Source organism: Neovison vison, chromosome 11, assembly GCF_020171115.1.
Source record: "Neovison vison isolate M4711 chromosome 11, ASM_NN_V1, whole genome shotgun sequence".
Lineage (NCBI taxonomy): Eukaryota > Metazoa > Chordata > Mammalia > Carnivora > Mustelidae > Neogale > Neogale vison.
The window spans coordinates 37,424,758-37,444,175 of NC_058101.1; the positions used below are offsets into that span (position 1 = coordinate 37,424,758).

Genomic DNA, 19,418 nt, shown 5'->3' on the forward strand with positions numbered 1-19,418 from the left:
TTAGTGGTTCTCCTATATATAGGTATGTTACAATATTCATCCCTGACTTACTACAGATCAGCTTTAATTTTTGCTTTTATCACTTCCCAAATAATGCAAGACTACTTTTGTCCCTTTTGCCTTTTGAGCTATTTTGGTCTTACTTCTTTACATGTTACTATCTCTACACAGCACAATTACTGTTGCTGAACCCAGTCAGTAGTAATCTTTTTTTTTTTTTTTGATTTTTTAAATTTATTTTCAGCATAACAGTATTCATTATTTTTGCACCACACCTAGTGCTCCATGCAATCCGTGCCCTCTCTAATACCCACCACCTGGTTCCCCCAACCTCCCACCCCCCACCACTTCAAACCCCTCAGATTGTTTTTCAGAGTCCATAGTCTCTCATGGTTCACCTCCCCTTCCAATTTTTCCCAACTCCATTCTCCTCTCTAACTCCCCATGTCCTCCATGCTATTTGTTATGCTCCACAAATAAGTGAAACCATATGGTAATTGACTCTCTCTGCTTGACTTATTTCACTCAGCATAATCTCTTCCAGTACTCTTTACCCTTATCCTGATTTTCAGTGCTTTTGATTCCCTCTTACGGATTTGAGCTTCTATCTGTGGTCATTTTCTCTAAGGCACAAAACCACCTTTTAGTTTTCTTTTTAGAAAACTTTTCTGTTTTTGTCTGAAAACATCTTTGTTTCAATTTTACTTTTGTAAGATACTCCCACTAGGTAGGCCAATCTAGCTTGGCTGTTTTTTTTTTTTTTTTAGCTCTTTAACTATGTCATTTCATTGTCTTCTGACATCCAGAACTTCTCTACTAAAAAGTCAAATAGTAGTATCTCTGTTGTTTTCTGAATGTAATATATAAATATAAATGTAATGAATGTATGAATGGATGCAATGAATTTATATGTATATATATATTTATATAAATAAATAAATAAATTCCACCCCCCTTCTCTGATGGATGTTAAGGTGTTTTTTTCTCTTTATTTTTGCTTTTCAGCAGTTTACCACAATGTGCTTAGGTGCAATTATCTTGAAGTTTACTGACTATTTGAAGCTGTGTGGGTTGAGGTCTTCAAGTAGCTTTGGAAAATTCTCCTTTGTTACTTCTTTCATGTTCTCTTTCTTGGTGTCTTTTTCTGGGACTCCAATTACACTATGTGAGATCTGTGCCTCTTATGTCTCTTCCACTTCATTCTGTTTTTCCTACTCTTTTAAAGAAAATCTGTGCTTCAATCTGGGTATTTTTTATTGACTTCTCTTGGAGTTCACTAACCCAGTCTTCTACTGTTGAATTTACTATTAAACTCTTCAAATAAGTTTTAACTTTTAGCTGCTGTACATTTTCTTTCTAAAATATCCATTTGATTCTTTTGTATTTTTAATAGAGTCTATTTCTTTGTTGAAATTATCCATTTTCTCATTAATTTTCCTATCTTCATATTTTCATTAACATTTAAAATAGTTATTTAACAGATTTTGCCTGCCTACTCTATCCTCTTGGACATCTGGGGGTATGACTTCTATTATCTACTTTTCCTTGTTTATTATTCATATTTTCTTTGCATGGCATTCTTTGCATGGCTTGTAATTTTCATTGTTTTCTGAGCATTATTTTTTATCGAAGCATAATTAACGTACATTATATTAGTTTCAGGTGTACAACACTGATTCAACAATTCTATACATTACTCAGTGCTCCCACAAGAAATGTAGCCACCATCTTTTACCATACACCCTTATACTACTGTTGACTATATTCTCTGTTGTGTAATTTTAATTTCTGTGACATTTATTACTGGAATTTTGTACCTCTTAATCCTCTTTATCTATTTCACCCATATCCCCACCCGGCTCCCTCTTAGGAACCACCAGTTCTCTGAATTTAAGTGTCTGTTTTCTTGGTTTGTTTGTTGGTTGATTTATTTGGTCCAATTTGCTTTTTAGATTCCACATATAAGTGAAGTCATATAGAGAAGATATTTGCAAATGACCTATCTGATGAAGGGCTAGTATCCAAAATATATGCAGAACTTATAAAACTCAACACCCAAAAAACAAGTAACCAGTTAAAAAACGGGCAGAAGATATACAGATAGCTAACAGACACATGAAAAGATGCTCAACATCACTCATCATTAGGGAAATACAAATCAAAACTATGATGAGGTATCACCTCACACCTGTCAGAATGGCTGAAATTAACAACATAGGAAACAACAGATGGTTGGCGAGGATGCAGAGAAAGAGGAACTCTTTCACACTGGTGGTGAGAATGCAAAACTGGTGCAGCCACTCTGGAAAACAGCATGGAGGTTCCTCAAAAAGTTAAAAGTAGAGCGCCCCTATGGCCCAGCAATTGCACTACTAGGTATTTATCCAAAGGATAAAAAAGTACTGGGGCACCTGGGTGGCTCAGTGGGTTAAAGCCTCTGCCTTCGGCTCAGGTCATGATCCCAGGGTCCTGGGATCGAGCCCCACACTGGGCTCTCTGCTCAGCGGGGATCCTGCTTCCTCCTCTCTCTCTGCCTGCCTCTCTGCCTACTTGTGATCTCTGTCTGTCAAATAAAAAAAAAAAAAAGTACTGATTCAAAAGGATATATGCATCCTGATGTTTACAGCAGTATTATCAATAATATACAAATTATGGAAAGAGCCCAAATGTCCATCAATTGATGAGTGGATCAAAAAGTTGTGATATCTTTACACAGTGGAATATTAGCCATAAAAAAGAATGAAATCTTGCCATTTGTAATGACGTGGATGGAGCTACAGAGTATTATGGTAAGCGACAGAAGCCAGAGAAAGACAACGTGACTTCACTCATATGTGGAATTTAAGAAGCAAAACAGATGAATGTGGAGAAAGGCAAACCATAAAACAGACTTCACTATAGAGAACACACTAAGGGCTGCTGGAGGGGAGTTGGGTGGGGAAATGGATTAAATGAGTGATGGGGAATAAGAGGGGCACATATTGTGATGAGCACTGGGTGTTGAAATAATTCTATACCTGAAACTACATTACACTGTATGTTAATGAACTAGAATTTAAATAAAAACTTGAAACTAAGTGAAATCATAGCATTTGTTTTCTTTGATTTATTTCATTTAGTATAATACCCTCTAGGTCCATCTACGTTGCTGCAAATGGCAAGATCTCATTTCCCATGGCTAATAAACCATTGTATGTATGTATGTATATATGTATATACACACACACACATATACACACACACACATATATACACACACCACAGATTCTTTATCCATTCACTTATGGATGGACACTTGAGTTGCTTCTATACCTTGGCTGCTGTAAATAATGCTGCAAAAAACCCACAGAGGTGTATATAACTAATTCATATATGAATTAGTGTTTTTGTTCTCTTTGGGTAAATACCCATTGGGATTACTGGATCATACGGTACTTTTATTACTGTGTGTCGTCTTTGGAGAAATGTCTGCTCATGTCTTCTGCCCATTTTTTTTTTTAAAAGATTTTATTTATTTGACACAGAGAGATCACAAGTAGGCAACGAGGCAGGCAGAGAGAGAGAGAGAGGAGGAAAGCAGGCTCCCTGCTAAGCAGAGAGCCCGATGTGGGACTTGATCCCAGGACCCTGAGATCATGACCTGAGCCAAAGGCAGAGTCTCAACCCACTGAGCCACCGAGGGGCTCCTCTTCTGCCCCTTTTTAATCAGCTTTCTTTTTTGGTGTTGTGTAGGTTCTTCATATATTTTTGGATATTAACCCTTTATCAGACATATCATTTGCAAATATCATCTCCCTTTCCATGGGTTGTCTTTTTGTTTTGTTGACGGTTTCCTTTCCTGAAAAAACCTTTTTATTTTGATGTAGTGCCAATAGTTTATTTTTGTTTCTGTTTCCCTTGCCCGAGGGGACATATCCAGAAAAATGTTGCTGAGGCTAATGTCTGTGAGATTACTGCTTGTGTTTCCTTCTAGGAGTTAGGTCTTTAATCCATTTTGATTTTTTGTGTCTGGTGTAAAGAAGGCGGTTCACTTTTCCAGGCACCATTTGTTGAAGAGACTGTCCTTTTCTTATTGTATATTCTTGGCTCCTGGGTCATAGATTAATTGACCACACAAGTGTAAGTTTATTTTTGGGCTCCCTCTTCTATTCCATTTATCTATGTGTCTATTTTTGTCTGGATATTGTATTTAAAAGAACTCTTATTTACAGGTTCCTTTTCTTATGTTAGAGTGACAGGATAAGAGGCTAACGTGTTAGTCTCTTCAGTATTTGAACTGGGTGCAACTAGGTTGTAGTTTGGGTTGATTCAGTTGACTTTGAGTTAAAATGCATCAGGGGCAAGACTTGAATATTCATGTTGGGTTTTAGTGGACTTTGTCTCCTAAACACTAAGACTGTGGAAGAAGACTTCATTCTGCTTTCCATCCTAGCTTTCCATCATCCTGTGGGGCCCACAGATGGGCACGTGTCTCATAGAGAACACTGCTGTGACTTTGGGGATCCTCCATCTGTAAAGCCAGCTCATCAAGGAAGGGCATTTCTCTCTGGAAACTAACTTGTCTAATCATCTATATCTTCCTAGCTCTACGATCTCTCTAAATATAGAATGCTTATAGTTTAAGTTGTTGAAATTCTACTCAGAAGCAGAAGTCCATTGGACTGTAGTTTTCAATGAACATTTTTTTCTTACCAATTAAGAGTTATACAGAGACTGGCTGCTCTCCCATTTCCTTTCTTTTCTCCAGACATCTTTTTACCACCCAAAACATGCCATACCATGGGAATCATGAAACAGTGGCTTAAACTATATGTATTAGGAGAAATGAACTGGAGGGCTCTCTTAGATTCTACCACCAAGATAACTGTCTTTTCAATAGTAATTTTCAAGGTCTGCCCACTGTAACATTCCTTTGGTGATGATGGGGTAATTTATCGTTGGAACCCAATTGGAACCTATTTTGGAGCTATGGTGGCTAGTTGATAGCAACTGGACAAGCTTAATTTTATAATAATAAAAAAAAAGTCTCTCTGAAAAACTAAGGTTTTAGATTTTTATTTAATTTTTTAAAGAAAGTACTTAAGAATCTAAATTAATTTAAATGGTTTTCCAGTTCAGATCAATGACTATTTTTCTATATTTAGTACATTTTGGTTAGTAAACCTATACTTACAAAGATGAGAACTAAATCATATCAAACCTTGCACAATTTTATTGAGTACAAACCAAGACTTATATTTTTTCATGTTTGTATTTAATTGAGAATACCTAAAAAGGTAAATCGATCATATACTGGAATGTGGATAAAATATTTTCCAAAGCTAAACTGTTATAATACCTTCTTTCAAATTTGGAGAATTTGAAAATTACTTAAAAAAAAGAAACAATCTGAACCATTAAGGCAGCATAATGTCATTCTGAAGGAGAGTGGGGACACAGTTAATAAAGAATTGATCTCTATACCACAGGTTTCATTCGGTGGTGTCCCTCAGGGATGTACAAATATGGAAAGGTTTAATTTTTACCAGTAACAATGAGGGACCTTTGTTTGTTTCATCTTTCCTCTTATGCTTAGTGGAGAAACTTAAAATTGCTCAGTAATGATAGAGTCCTCAGTCCAACCCTTTCTGTTTTTGTCTTTCTGGTTCGAAATCTAGCCTGATTGAAAATGTCTATTTCTGAGTTTCTTTCTTCCCACTTTGTGCACAGTCTTGGGTGCAGCTGCCAGGAGCTGGCCATGACAGGTGAGCATGGGGCCTGCTCTCTGCCCGTACCATCCAGGCTGCTGGTGGCAGGAGGGTGTATGCAGGGGTGGGGCATGGAAGTCCGGTTTGGTGTCCACTTATACTCAGGTGAGAATGATGGCAGTAGTCCCATTCTTTTGGTCTCAGTTGCTTCTCTATCCAATGCTGACAGACTATGTCTGTTTATATCTGGTGCCCCAACGAGGAGGATGCTCTATGGGCTTTGGCTCCTTGAGACTTCTGGGAATTGACAAAGCCTACCACAGGCAGCGTTCTCTTTGGCCTGACTCTAAGATATGGGGACTGCCCCTTTGCGTGTGAGGTCTTGGAATCTTCTCTTACCTGTCTCAGTCAGTAGTAACTAGAACTCCCTGTGTTGGCTCCCCACACAGGCCTGGCCTGACTCCCGTAGGGCAGGCTACCAATGCCTTTCTCTCAGTAAATTTCTATGCTGTCCATTCCAAACGGAGGGATGGAGTGAGACGCCGTCTGCATCCCCCACAGCTCCTACATACTTGGAGGCAGATCCCTTAATTCAGTAAGGAAATTTCTCAAACCTTCCAGTTCTTCAAGCCAGCAGAGTAGTTGTTCTTATCTACTTTGGCCAAGAGACGGGACTTCACCTAAGGTCCAGGGTCAATGCTCGCATGTCACAAGCAATTCTTTTGAGGTAATTCAAATTTGGAAGTGATGTCTTCTAATGTAGGATGTGTCTCTGGAGTCAAACCTCAGAGGGTAGAACTGGACACAGGTACTGGCCCCTGACTCCCATCCGTCATTGTGATCAAAACCCAGTACAGACAGCTGTGTAGGATGAACGGGCACAGGCTGCATGACTCCAGGGCCTTAGGCCATATCCCAAAGGCCAACTTGTAGGAGAGGAAACTGGAGAGATCCAAACACATGTAACATATAAGTCCAAGTTCCCCTGGGTACTTAAAATGAAAGCTTTGTTTGGTTCCTGAATTTGTCTGTAACATAGGGTTACTACCTGTAAAGCCTTTGAAAATACAAAAACTTTGACATTCGGCAATAGTGAATTTTCTTGCCAAAGACTTTAGCACTAGGGAAAATAATATGCCGTATTTTGCAACCCACAGGGGTCATCATGACTTCTAGAAGTGCCACAAGGGAGCGCAGGACAAGGAAATTGGAGCTCAAAAGCGACACCTAGACGCCTGCTGTTACCATAGTTACAAAAGGAAAGGAAGGAAGAGATGTACTATTTCCCATAAGTAGTGAGGTTAAGTCTTGCCTGATTTGGGATCACTGGGGAGAATAATCCTAGCCTTCTCCACAGGGTTTCATCATGGTTGCTGTGAGTTTCAACATGAAGCAGGGAGCAGGAAGAGGGAAAAATCATTTGTTTACACTCAATGAAGCTGTTCCTGATGTTCCATCACTTAACCTTTGCTCTCAGAACCTGCAAATTCTAAGAATTAATGGCCATGACTAATTTTAGTTAGTTTGGGTAGGACATGCCACAGGGAGATAAAGGAGGGGAGAACGTCTCTCTCATTCCTGAATTTCTGAGGCTGGATCAGGACAGTGGGGTGGAGAGCATCACAACTGTGATCCCCAGGGCATGCCATAGAACCCGGTCTGACTCATCTTCCAGTCTGAATCTCTTCTCCCGCACCCCTGCCAGACTGCATTGTATTCCCTCCTCCAAGGACAACTTTCTTGGTGAAGCTCTCATTACAATTTGGGCCGGGAGATTTCATCTTTAGATCATTTTGAGAGATAACAGTGAATTACCACAAGTAACGATGAACACGTACTATGGACTGCTGTGGATGAGACCCTACCAAAGAGCTCTGGAGTCTCATTTCATCTTCCGAATGACCCCAGGAGCTAGATAACTAGCCTCTTCATCATATTCTCCAGTTCCCAGAAGACTGAGGCTCAGGGTAGTAAGGAAACTCCTCCACTATCATGCGGCTATGAAAGAATGTCAGAACCCAGGGCTCTGTGAGACCCCAAAACTAGTGAATGCTGAATCTTCCAACTTCTTTACCCGGCACTGAAACCTGTCTCCGTGTACTTTCCATCCACTGGTCCTAGTTCTATCCTCTGAAGACCCATCCGTGGAAAAAGTCTTAAACCCTTACCCCTACTAGATCGTCTGATATTGTACATGGCTTTTGGGACTTTCTGTGTTGTCACTGTTTTTAGATGTCCATTCTTCAACCCCCCTAAGCCATCTGTTTTCTCTGGGTTTCCTGCATTAGCATTCCAATGGGGCTCCATGCTCTGCCCTCTATCCTACACTCAACAGCCACGGTGGGCCTTAAAATACGTCAGATCACTGCAGTCCTCTACTTAGAACACTCTGTGGCTTCTCAGGTCACCGAAAGCAAAATCTCTGCAGCCAACTTCATGATGCTAAAGCCCAAGACAGGTCCTCCTCTCCAGCTCTCCAGTCCTCTCCCCTCCAGCTCTCCGGTCCTCTCCCCTCCTGCCCATACTGTTCCCTCAGCATGCCAAGCGTGATTGCAACTCCTCTCCCTGGAACAGTGAGGCCTTCTCTTTCCTTCTTGTAGTCTTCTCCACAGCACTTATGAGTTTCCTTCTTTCCTTCATTTTTGCCTGCCCTCTCCCTGTGACCCCCCCCCCCAAGAATGCAAGCAAGCTCTGAAAAGCAGGGAGTTTTAGTTCAAATCTCAGGTTAAATCCTAAGTGGTGCACAAAATTACCATTTCACAAGGGTCAGCCTACCCTGTCCCCAGCACTAAGAGCCTCCCCTGGCCCAGCAGCATTCAAAACGTAGCAGGTAAATAAGTGAATGACCTATACACTGTTACTAAAAATGTTACAGAGCTTTTATGCACTTTGTTATCCTCAGTAAGAACTTCCCTATCCACTGGCCAGATTTCTGATAGCATGTCTTCCTAATCCTATAGGGAGCCTAACAGATATGCAAACAAAGATGAAAACTCTTGTAGACACCAAATCTAGCTTTGAACTGTAGGAGAGTTTCCTTGAAGCATTCACCAGTAATTTTAAGCTCTTCCATCTGCCTCCAGACATCCTGTGCTGAGAGGGGCAACTTTGTATCAATTGTTAGAATCTATTTGGATTCAGGATAAGGTCCTTTCTTAAGCTAAATGCAGGCAATGGTTTTACACAACCACCTGCTACAGAATGACCTACTTATCTTACTACCCCTGTGTTAAGACAGAAGAGTGGGTATTCTTTGGTAAATAATATTTCACTTGAAAAATCTGTTAATTTGTAGCTTTTAATGAACATGTAGCTGGAAGATCACTCCAAAGACAAATTTTTTCACCCCTCAGGGCACTGTTTCCTATTGTTGGATTTGACATCGTACGGTGATTGACTTTAACAATGGTTCAGTCACTGTGTTAAAAAACTGCCAAAAATTCTAGCGTCAAGACATGGAGACGCTATGATCGAATACATTACCCGGTGTGAGGAAAATCAGGCTGCTCACTGTGGACTGACACAGTAATCCTCTCTGCTGATCACAAGGTGTTGGGGGAGTTGTCGTCAAACCCCAGTCATCCCTTCAATTACCATTTCAAATTATTCACCGTTAATTTGCAGTGCTGCTTACGGAAGGCTGAAGGTTTTGTTCTCACACGTTGAGGGCAAGGAAACAGTTTAAAGGTTTTAAATAGACACAGAAAAGCCAGTATTTTTTTTTCCTCATTCAAAATAATTAAAAGTCCCTTTAGAATCACACATCAACAATTCTCACAGTCATCCACAATTTCATATAAAGCATGAGTTTTTTTATACCCACAACAAAACATGGACCTGCAGAAGTTTTCAAACAATCCTCCAGCAGCTTCATGCGAGTCTTCTGGAGCTCTGGGCTGTCCCATTCGTCTGCCTCGATGCCCCAGTAGAGATCTATGACCTGGGAACCAAAGGATGAGTCAGGATTAATTTACCTGCAGGAAAAATTCATTTACCTATGGGTTTTATTCTTATTTACAATGTTAAGCTAACGTGACTTTTAACTCTTCTCTTTGCAGCATGTTTTCCCTTAAGAGGGAAAATTATATTTAAGATTGGTTCAAATAGATATTCTTTTCATCCCATGATGGGCTAGGGATGAACATTATAATTTCTTTTGTTCCTTATTATATTGTTGACATGGCCCCAGAGAAAATGAAATGTTAAATGTCAGAGGCTTTGCGGGGGCAGACTTTCATTATATTGAAATGGTAAAAGAATTTCAAAAAAATGTTTGGAAGCACCTGGAATATGGTTACCACATTATTGGAGACAAAAAAAAATAGTCTATAATATTACTGTGTATCTTAATATGAGAAGCAGGGGGCCTAGGTGGCCCAGTCGGTTAAGCGTCTGCCTTAGGCTCAGTCATGATCCTGGAGTCCTGGCATCAAAAACCCCACATTGGACTCCCTAAGCAGGGAGTCTGGGAGTCTGCTTCTCCTTCTGACCCTCCCCACTCTCTTGCATGCTGTCTTTCAAATAAATAAGTAAAATCTAAAAAAAAAATACGAGAAGGGAAAAAACACAATGGCAATTAATATATATTGACCTAAAGGCAAACATTGAACTTTCTTAAAAAAATAATAAAAAAAAAACCTTAAAAAAGGCTGTTATGATGCTTTATCCCACAGAGATAGACATTTTGGTTATGTCTGTTTCATCTGAAAGCAGTTTGGCTTTCATCAATACATGTCTGAAAACCATGTATTGGAAACAATGAAAGGTGGTATGCCTTAATGAGAAGTGAGAATAATAGGATCTTCTATCTTCTTACTTCAAAGACTATGAGGGAGGATTCTGAGAGTCTGTAAAGACATTTACAAGCACACTCTTTTGAAAATCTGCGATGAAGAGCAATATGGGTTTCATTCCCTTTACTCAATGGTTATTCTGCATAAATAAAGTAAATGTTTCCAATTGCAGCTTTGAAGATTTCCTTTCTTTGTTTCCCACAAGCAGAAAAAGAACCTTCCCTCCTTACTCCTGGCTGGCACGGGCATTCAGGGAGATGGAAGCATAGAGGATGGGTCCTCCCTTGTGCCCCAGGCAGATCTCAGGGACATCTCTTGACCATGGCCCTGCATGGTTGTGTCTGCATCAGATCTCTATCTGCGTTTGAGTTTTTAGATGGCTGATAACGATATAACAACTTCTTAAAAAATATTCCTATGGTCTGGTCCGTAAGTTTTATAATAAATGAAACTATCCTCTTGTGTGTGTGGGGGGCTCTTTCCTTTAATCTACCTTAGAGGGTTTAACCACAGTATCAAGGAAGGGACTATCTGAGATGATAACTTTAGTGTCCCATATGACAGCCTGTAGCTGTGGTTAATTAAAAGTAAATAGAAGTTTAAATCAATTCAGGTACTTTACAGCCACATTTGGCTACAGACTCTCATGGGGGAAAGCACAGATACAGACCATGTCACCATCATGGAAACCATAATTTGACAGTTCTGTAAATTACTGAGATCACTAGAACAAGACATTTTTGGCCATCTGCCAAGAGACTGTCAAACCCACAAATCTGCAACGTGAATGCTAATTCTTATTTGTGCCTCACACAAACTGACCATCCTTCAGAGAGCCTATTCTCCATCCTTTTGGCTACACATTTGGACATACCCGAGGAAAGGTCTGATTTAGAACAGATGAAGAGAAACAAATGGTAAACATAAACGATATCAAGGATAATATCACAAAAGCTATAAATATATATACCTGTTCGTCTCTCACCTAAAAATGTCGAATTATAACAATATAATTGGATTTGTAACATATATAAAAACAGCACAAAAAGGGAGTAGAGATATAAAGGAGTAATCTTTTTATAGCTCACTGGAATTAAGTTGGTATAAATTATAAGTAGATTCTGATACAACATGTCTTAAAATAACTATGAAGAAAATAACATACAGTGAAAAACTAAAGGAATTGAAATGTCACACTTGAATATGTTCACTTAACATGAAACAAAAAAGTAAAAGGAACACAGAAGATATGAAAAAAAAAGTAGAATGGCAGATGTAATCCAACTATATTCACACCATTAAGTGTGAAAGAGTTAATACAACCAAAAGCAGAAATTGTCAGACTAGATTAAAACTATATGCCTATGCAGTCTATAGACAAGACACTTTAGATTCAAATAGGTTGAAAGTAAAAGGATGGAAAAAGATACATCATGCAAGCAGTAACCATAAGAAAGTTCACGATTACTGATATCAGCCAAGAGATTTTAAGACAAAATGTAACGAGAGATAAAGAAGGACATTTTATAATGATGAAAAGGTGGATTCATCAAAAAGATATAAAAATTATAAATGCATATACAAAACAGTCTTAAAATACCTTAAGTACAGCTGACAGAAGTGAAGGAAAAACAGACAATTCAACTACATTAGTTAGAGACTTAAATATCTCACATTCAACAATGGAAAGAATGACTATGAAGAAGATCAATTAAAAAGTCCAAAACTGGAACAATATTATAAACTTACTAGATCTAACATATTTATAGAACAATCTACCCAACAAAGAATATATATTCTTTTCAAGTATACATAAAACATTGTTCAGGATAGAACATAGATCATAAAACAACCTTCAATAAACTAAGAGTGTTTTAAATGATATGAAGTATGTTCTCTGAACATAAGGCAATGACATTAAAAATCAGTAATGAAGAAATTTGGGAAATTCATAAATATGTGGAAAGCAACATACTCTTTTTTTTTCCAATTTATTTATTTTCAGAAAAACATTATTCATTATTTTTTCACCACATCCAGTGCTCCATGCAAGCCGTGCCCTCTATAATACCCACCACCTGGTACCCCAACCTCCCACCCCCCCGCCACTTCAAACCCCTCAGATTGTTTTTCAGAGTCCATAGTCTCTCATGGTTCACCTCCCCTTCCAATTTACCCAAATTCCCTTCTCCATCTCTTCCAGTCCCGTGCAACATACTCTTAACCAAAGAGTCAAAGAAGAAATCACAAGGGAAATTAAAAAAAACTTTGAGATGGACAAAGACACAAATACCAAAACTTAAGGGATGCAGTTACAGTAGTACTTAGAGGGAAATTTATAGCCATAACCACCTATATTAAAAAGATCTCAGGACGCCTGTGTGGCTCAGTTGGTTAAGCAGTTGCCTTCAGCTCAGGTCATGATCCCAGCATCCTGGGATCGAGTCCCACATCAGGCTCCTTGCTTAGCAGCCTGCTTCACCCTCTGCCTCTGCCTATCACTCTGTCTGCTTGTGCTCTCTCTCTCTCTCTCTGACAAATAAATAAATAAAATCTTAAAAAAAAATTCTCTAACCAATATTCTTTATACCTTAACAATAGAGACTGAGGAAGATACAAAGAGAAAAACATTCTATACTCTGGATTGGAAGAATAAATATTGTTAAAATGTCTATGTTATCCAGAGCAATCTATGCATTCAATGAAATCCCTATCAAAATACTATCAAGTTTTTTCACCGAGCTGGAATAAATAATCCTAAAATTGGTATGGAGCCAGAAAAAAACCCACATAGTCAGGAGATGTTGAAAAAAGAAAACCAAAGCTGGTGACGTCACAATTCCAGACTTTAAGCTCTGTTACAAAGCTGTAATCATCAAGACAGTATGCTTATGGCACAAAAACAGACACATAGATCAAAGGACCAGAACCCAGAATCCAGCAATGGAACCTCAACTCTACGGTCAACTAATCTTTGTGTGACAAAGCAGGAAAGAATAGCCAATGGAAATAAGATGGAATTTCAATAGCCAATGGGAATAAGAACCTATGGTCTTGGGGTGCCTGGTTGACTCTGTTGGTTAAGCAGCTTCCTTTAACTCAGGTCATGATCCTGGGGTCCTGGGAATGAGCCCCATGTCAGTCTCCCTGATCAGCAGGGAGCCTGCTTCTCCCTCTCCATCTGTCTGCCACTCTGCCTACTTGTGCTCTCTATCTCTCCGTCAAATAAGTAAAATCTTAAAAAAAGAAAAAGGAAAAGAAAAAACACGGTCTCTTCAACAAATGGTGTTGGGAAAATTGGAAAAATGAAACTGGACCATTCCTTACACCATAGAGAAAGATAAACTCTAAGTGCATGAAAGACCTAAATGCGAGACAGGAATCCACCAAAATCCTAGAGAATACTAGCGGCAACCTCTTTGACCTTGGCCACAGTAATTTCTTGCTAGACAAGTCTTCAAAGGCAAGGAAAACAAAAGCAAAAATGAACAACTGGAACTTCATCAAGATAAAAACTTTTAGCACAGCAAAAGAAGTAATCAACAAAACTAAAAGGCAACCTATGGAATGGGAAAAGATATTTGCAAATTACATATTAGATAAAGGGCTAGTATCCAAGATCTATAAAGAAATTATCAAACTCAACACCCAAAAAACAAATAATCCAGTCAAGAAACGGGTAGAAGACATGAACAGGCATTTCTCCAAAGATGACATCCAAATGACCAATAGACACATGAGATAATGTTCCATACCACTTGAAATTAGAGAAATACAAATCAAAACCATAATTAGATACTACTTCAAATCAGTCAGAAGGCTAAAATTAACAAGTCAGGAAATAACAAATGTTGGCAAGGATGTGGAGAAAGGGGAACCCTCTTACATTGTTGGTGGGAATACAAGCTGGTACAGTTACTCTGGAAAATGCTATAGAGGTTCCTCAAAGTTAAAAGCAGAGCTACCCTACAACCCAGCAGTTGCACTATCAGGTATTTACCCCAAAGATACAAATGTAGTGATCTGAAGGGGCCCTTGCACCCCAATGTTTATAGTAGCAGTGTCCACAAGAGCCAAACTATGGAAAGAGCCAAAGCATCCACTGACAGACGAATGGATAAAGAAAATGTGGTATATACATCAACAATGAATATATGCAGCCATCAGAAAGGATGAATACTTAGCATTTACATGGATGTGGATGGAACTGGAGAGTATTATGCTGAGCAAAATAAGTCAATCAGAGAAAGACAGCTGTCATATGGTTTCACCCATATGTGGAATATAAGAAACAGCGTAGATGATATAGGGGAAGGGAGGGTAAAATGGGATGATAAGAAATCAGAGATGGAGACAAACCATGAGGGACTCTTAATACAGGAAGGAAACAGAGGCTTGCCAGAGGGGAGGTAGGTGGGGTAATGGGGTAATTGGGTACTGGGCATTAAGGAGGGCATGTCATGTGTTGAGTACTGGGGGTTACATGCAACTGACAAATTACTGAACTCTACATCTGAAAATAATGATGTTCTAAGTTGGCTAATTGAATTTAAAATTAAAAAACAATAGAGAAAGAAGAGCAAGGTAAAGCTAGCAGAAGGAAATAATAGATAATGGACATTATTGGACAGAGAATAGAGAATAGAAAAACCAATAGAAAAAAAAAATCAATGAAACCAAAAGTTGGTTCTTTGAAAAAAACAAAATGGACAAAACTTTAGCTGGATTTAAAAAAAAAAATTGAGAAGGGGTGCCTGGGTGGCTCAGTTGGTTCAGCCTCTGATTTTGCCTCAGGTTATAATCCCAGGCTCCTGGGATCAAGACCCACACTGGGCTCCCTGCTCAGTGGAGAGCCTGCTTCTTCCTCTCCTGTTACTCACCCTGCTTGTGCGTGCTCTTTCTCACAAATAAATACAATCTTAAAAAAGAAAGAGACTCACATTACCAAAACCATGAGTGAAAGAGAGGTCATTACTACTAACCTTATAGAAATAAAAAATTATTAGAGAATATTATGAATAACTGAATGTCAATGAATTAGATTACTTAGATGAAATGGACAAACACCTAGAGAGAGATGAGTCACATAAACAGACTCAAGACAGAACAAAAAAATGTCAACAAAAATGAGAAAAGAGATTAAATAGTGATTTAAGAGGAAAGCATGGGCCCAGATGGATACACTGGTGAATTCTACCAATTCTTCAGTATATTCTAAAAATTAGGAAAGGAGAGAAACAGTTCCCAACTTCTTCCCAACTATGAGACCGATATGAACCTAGTACCAAAGACAGATAAAAATATAAGAAAATGACAGAGCAGTATCTCATGAATATAAAACAAAAGGAGAGGATACTAGAATCCTCAAGTGTATTCAAGAGTACTTGAAAACCTAATCCAGCAGGATATAGAAAGTATTATATAACACAGCTAGGAGGTATTTACTCCAGGAATGCAAGATTGGGTTAGTATCGGAAAATTAACTAATGTAACACACTATATACCAAAAGAATAAAGGGCAAAAACCAAATGGTCAATCTAAACAGACAGAAAAAATATTTGACAAAATCTAATACCCTTTTGTGATGAAAACACAAAAAACAAGGACCAGAAATTATCTTCCTCAATCTGAATAAAGGGCATATGTGGAAACAAAAACAAAAACAAAAACAAAAACTATATCTAACAGCATACTTAATAAAAAATGAAAGCTTTCCCCTTAAGACTAGGAACAAGAGAAGGCTATTCAATCTCACCACTTATATTCATCACTACATTGGTGGTTCCAGCCAGGGCAATCAGGCAAAAAAAAAGTAAAAAGAAAAAAAAAAAGAAAAGAAAAAAGAAATAAAATCCATCCAGATAGGAAAGGAAGAAGTACATCTATCTTTATTCATAGATGACACAATCTTATATATTAAAAATCCTAAGAAAGTAACTAAAAATTTTAGAACTAGGGGTGCCTGGGTGGCTTAGCTGGTTAGTGTCTGACTCTTGGTTTTGGCTTGGGCCATGATCTTGGGGTCGTGAGACTGAGCTCTGCACTGGGCTCATGCTCAATGTGGAATCAGCTTGGGATTCGTTCCCTCTTCCTCTCCCTCCCCCTCTATCATTCCTTATCCTCCTACCCACATTTGCATGCTCTCATTCTCTCTCTAGAATAAATAAGTAAAATCTTTAAAAATATTGTTGGGGGGTGCCTCGGTGGCTCAGTGGGTTAAGCACCTGCCTTTGGCTCAGGACATGATCTCAGGGTCCTGGGATCGAGCCCTCCATCGGGCTCTCTGCTCGGCAGGGAGCCTGCTTCCCCGCCTGCCCCTCTGCCTGCTTGTGATCTCTCTCTCAGTCAAATAAATAAACAAAATCTTAAAAAACAAACAAACAAAAACAATGTTGGAACTAATGAGTTGAACAAGGTTGTAGGACACAAGATCCTGTATATACAATATACAAAAATCAAATGTACTTCTGCATACTAGCAATGAGCAAACAATTCCTTTTAAAAGACCATCAGAGGGGTGCCTGGGTGGCTCAGTGGGTTAAAGCCTCTGCCTTCGGCCCAGGTCATGATCCCAGGGTCCTGGGATCAAACCCTGCATCGGGCTCTCTGCTCAGTGGGGAGCCTGCTTCCCCCTCTCTCTCTGCCTGCCTCTCTGCCTACTTGTGATCTCTCTGTTTCTGTCAAATAAATAAACAAAAATCTTTAAAAAAAAATAAAAGACTATCAGAAAGAATAAAAAGCTTAGGAACAGATTTATCATAAGAAATGTAGAAGTCATACTGTTGAAATTACAAAACACTATGAAAGAAATTGAAGATGATCTGAGTAAACTGGAAGACATCCCAAGTAAATGAACTGGGAGACTGAAGATGGCCATACTTACCAAATTAATCTTTAGATTCAGGGCAATCACTATAAAACTCCCAACTGGCTTACTTACAGAAACTGACAAGCTGGTTTTAAAATTCATATGGGAATTCAAGTGATGCTGGATAGCTAAAACAATCTTGTAAAAGAAGAACAAAATTGGAGGACTCACACTTCCAGATTCAAATTCATTACCAAGGTACAATAATTAAGAGAGTATGGTACTGGCATAAGGATATTCAGTGGAATTAAATTGAGAATCCAGAAGAAAATCCTCACACTTCCTGTCAAAGGTTTCAACATGGGTGCCAAAACAGTTCAATGAAGAATGACTCGTCTTTTTAAGATGGTACTGGGACAACTGGATATCCACATGCGAAAGAATGAAATCTGACATTGTACCTCACACTATATGTAAAAACTACTTGAAATAGATTACAGATATAAATTTAAGAATTAAAACTGTAAAACTAAATTTACAAAAAACAGGGGCAAATTTTTGTGAACCTGGATTTGGCAATGGTTTCTTAGCTAGGACAGCAACATACAGGTAGTCAAAGATAAAGAGAGATAAATTGGACTTCCTAAAAATTAAAGTTTCGTGCTTCAAGAGACACTATCAAGAAAGTAAAAAGGGACCCTATTTGATAATAGCATTGCATCTGGGATATATAAGGAGCTCCTACAACTCCAGAATAAGAGCACAACCTGATTGAAAATGGACAAAAGATCCAAGTAGACATTTCTTCACGAACATACATGGATGGCCAATAAACACATGAAAAGGTGATTGGTGTCCTCAGTCACTAGGGAAATGCCAGTCAACCACAATGAGCTAGGCCTTCACTAGGATGGCTATTGTGAACAAGACTGATAATAAGTGTTAATGAAAATGTGCAGCGACATCCTACACTGCGGGTGGGATTATAAAATGTGTATGTGTGGTCGTTTTGGAAAACAGACTGGCCGTTCCTCAAATAGTTGAACAGAGTTACCATGTGATCTAGCAGTTCTCCTAGATAAAGGAAAACATGAGGTCTACACAAAAACTTGCAGAGGAATGTTCACAGCAATAATATTCATAATATTTAAAAAAGCAGAAACAGTCCAAATGTCCATCAAGTGATTAATGGATACATATAACGTAGTATATCCATAAGCGGAATATTATTAAGCAATAAAAAGTAGTCAGATACTGATGCTATACGATATGGATGAGACTTAAAAATATTATTCTTAGTGAAAGAAGCCAATCACAAAGGAATCTGTTGTATGACTCCATGCATATGAAATATCTAGAACATGCAAATCTACAGAGACAAAAAATAGATTAGTGCTCAGCTAGAGCCAAGAGGGAGAGGAATAGGCCCATTTGAGAGTGACAGCCGAAGGGCACGGGATTTCTTTTCGAAGTGATGACAATGTTATAAAATCATAATGCTTATACAACTGGGAACATACAATGACATCTCAATGACACTTTGTATATCTATGGAGTATAGTGATTTTCTACAGGTCTTATAATCCCCTCCTCATGGATTGAGTGCAGGAACAGATGTGTGAATCAAGCACTTAGCATATTAAGAGTGAATGATTAGATCTAACTAAATATATGTGGAACAAATGACTGGGATAAAAATTATAACAGTATTTTAAAACAGAAGCCTACAGGTCATGTGATTTATCTGCTACCAATGGGAGTCTTTTGCAATAGTTTCTGCACCTGTTACTTCCGTCAAGTTTGGTCACCCCGGCCCTTGTCCAGGCCTTTCTTATTCCATGTCTCCGGACTCTGGTCACTTTGTTTAAATGTCCTCCTGCGTCCAGCTTTTCTCCCTTAAATTATTCCTTCTCAAACGTCTTTATGGGGAGAAAATGATGAAAAAGGATAAAATCAAGCAACCGTGAAGGCAGAGAGGAAATAAATAAATGAAACATCTAACTTATGCAACACGAAACACCATTTTGGGCAAGCAAATCTGCTATATATCCACATAATCAATACCTGGCAAAAAGCGGCTAGAATCCGAAGGGCTCAACAAGACAAGATTTATTATATACTTACAAAAA

At 38.6% G+C, this 19,418-nt stretch overlaps 1 protein-coding gene across 2 annotated transcripts in view; it reads right to left on the minus strand.

The window, feature by feature from the left end:
- NWD2 (NACHT and WD repeat domain containing 2) overlaps positions 1-19,418 on the minus strand; it is a 182,501-nt gene that overhangs the window by 80,492 nt on the left and 82,591 nt on the right. The window contains exon 3 of one of the 2 annotated variants that reach the window (XM_044224774.1): positions 9,511-9,627. In XM_044224774.1, coding sequence (XP_044080709.1) covers positions 9,511-9,627 — 117 coding nt within the window. Of the gene's footprint in view, positions 1-9,510; positions 9,628-19,418 lie in introns of those variants that run through there. The other variant, XM_044224776.1, reaches the window with a different exon arrangement.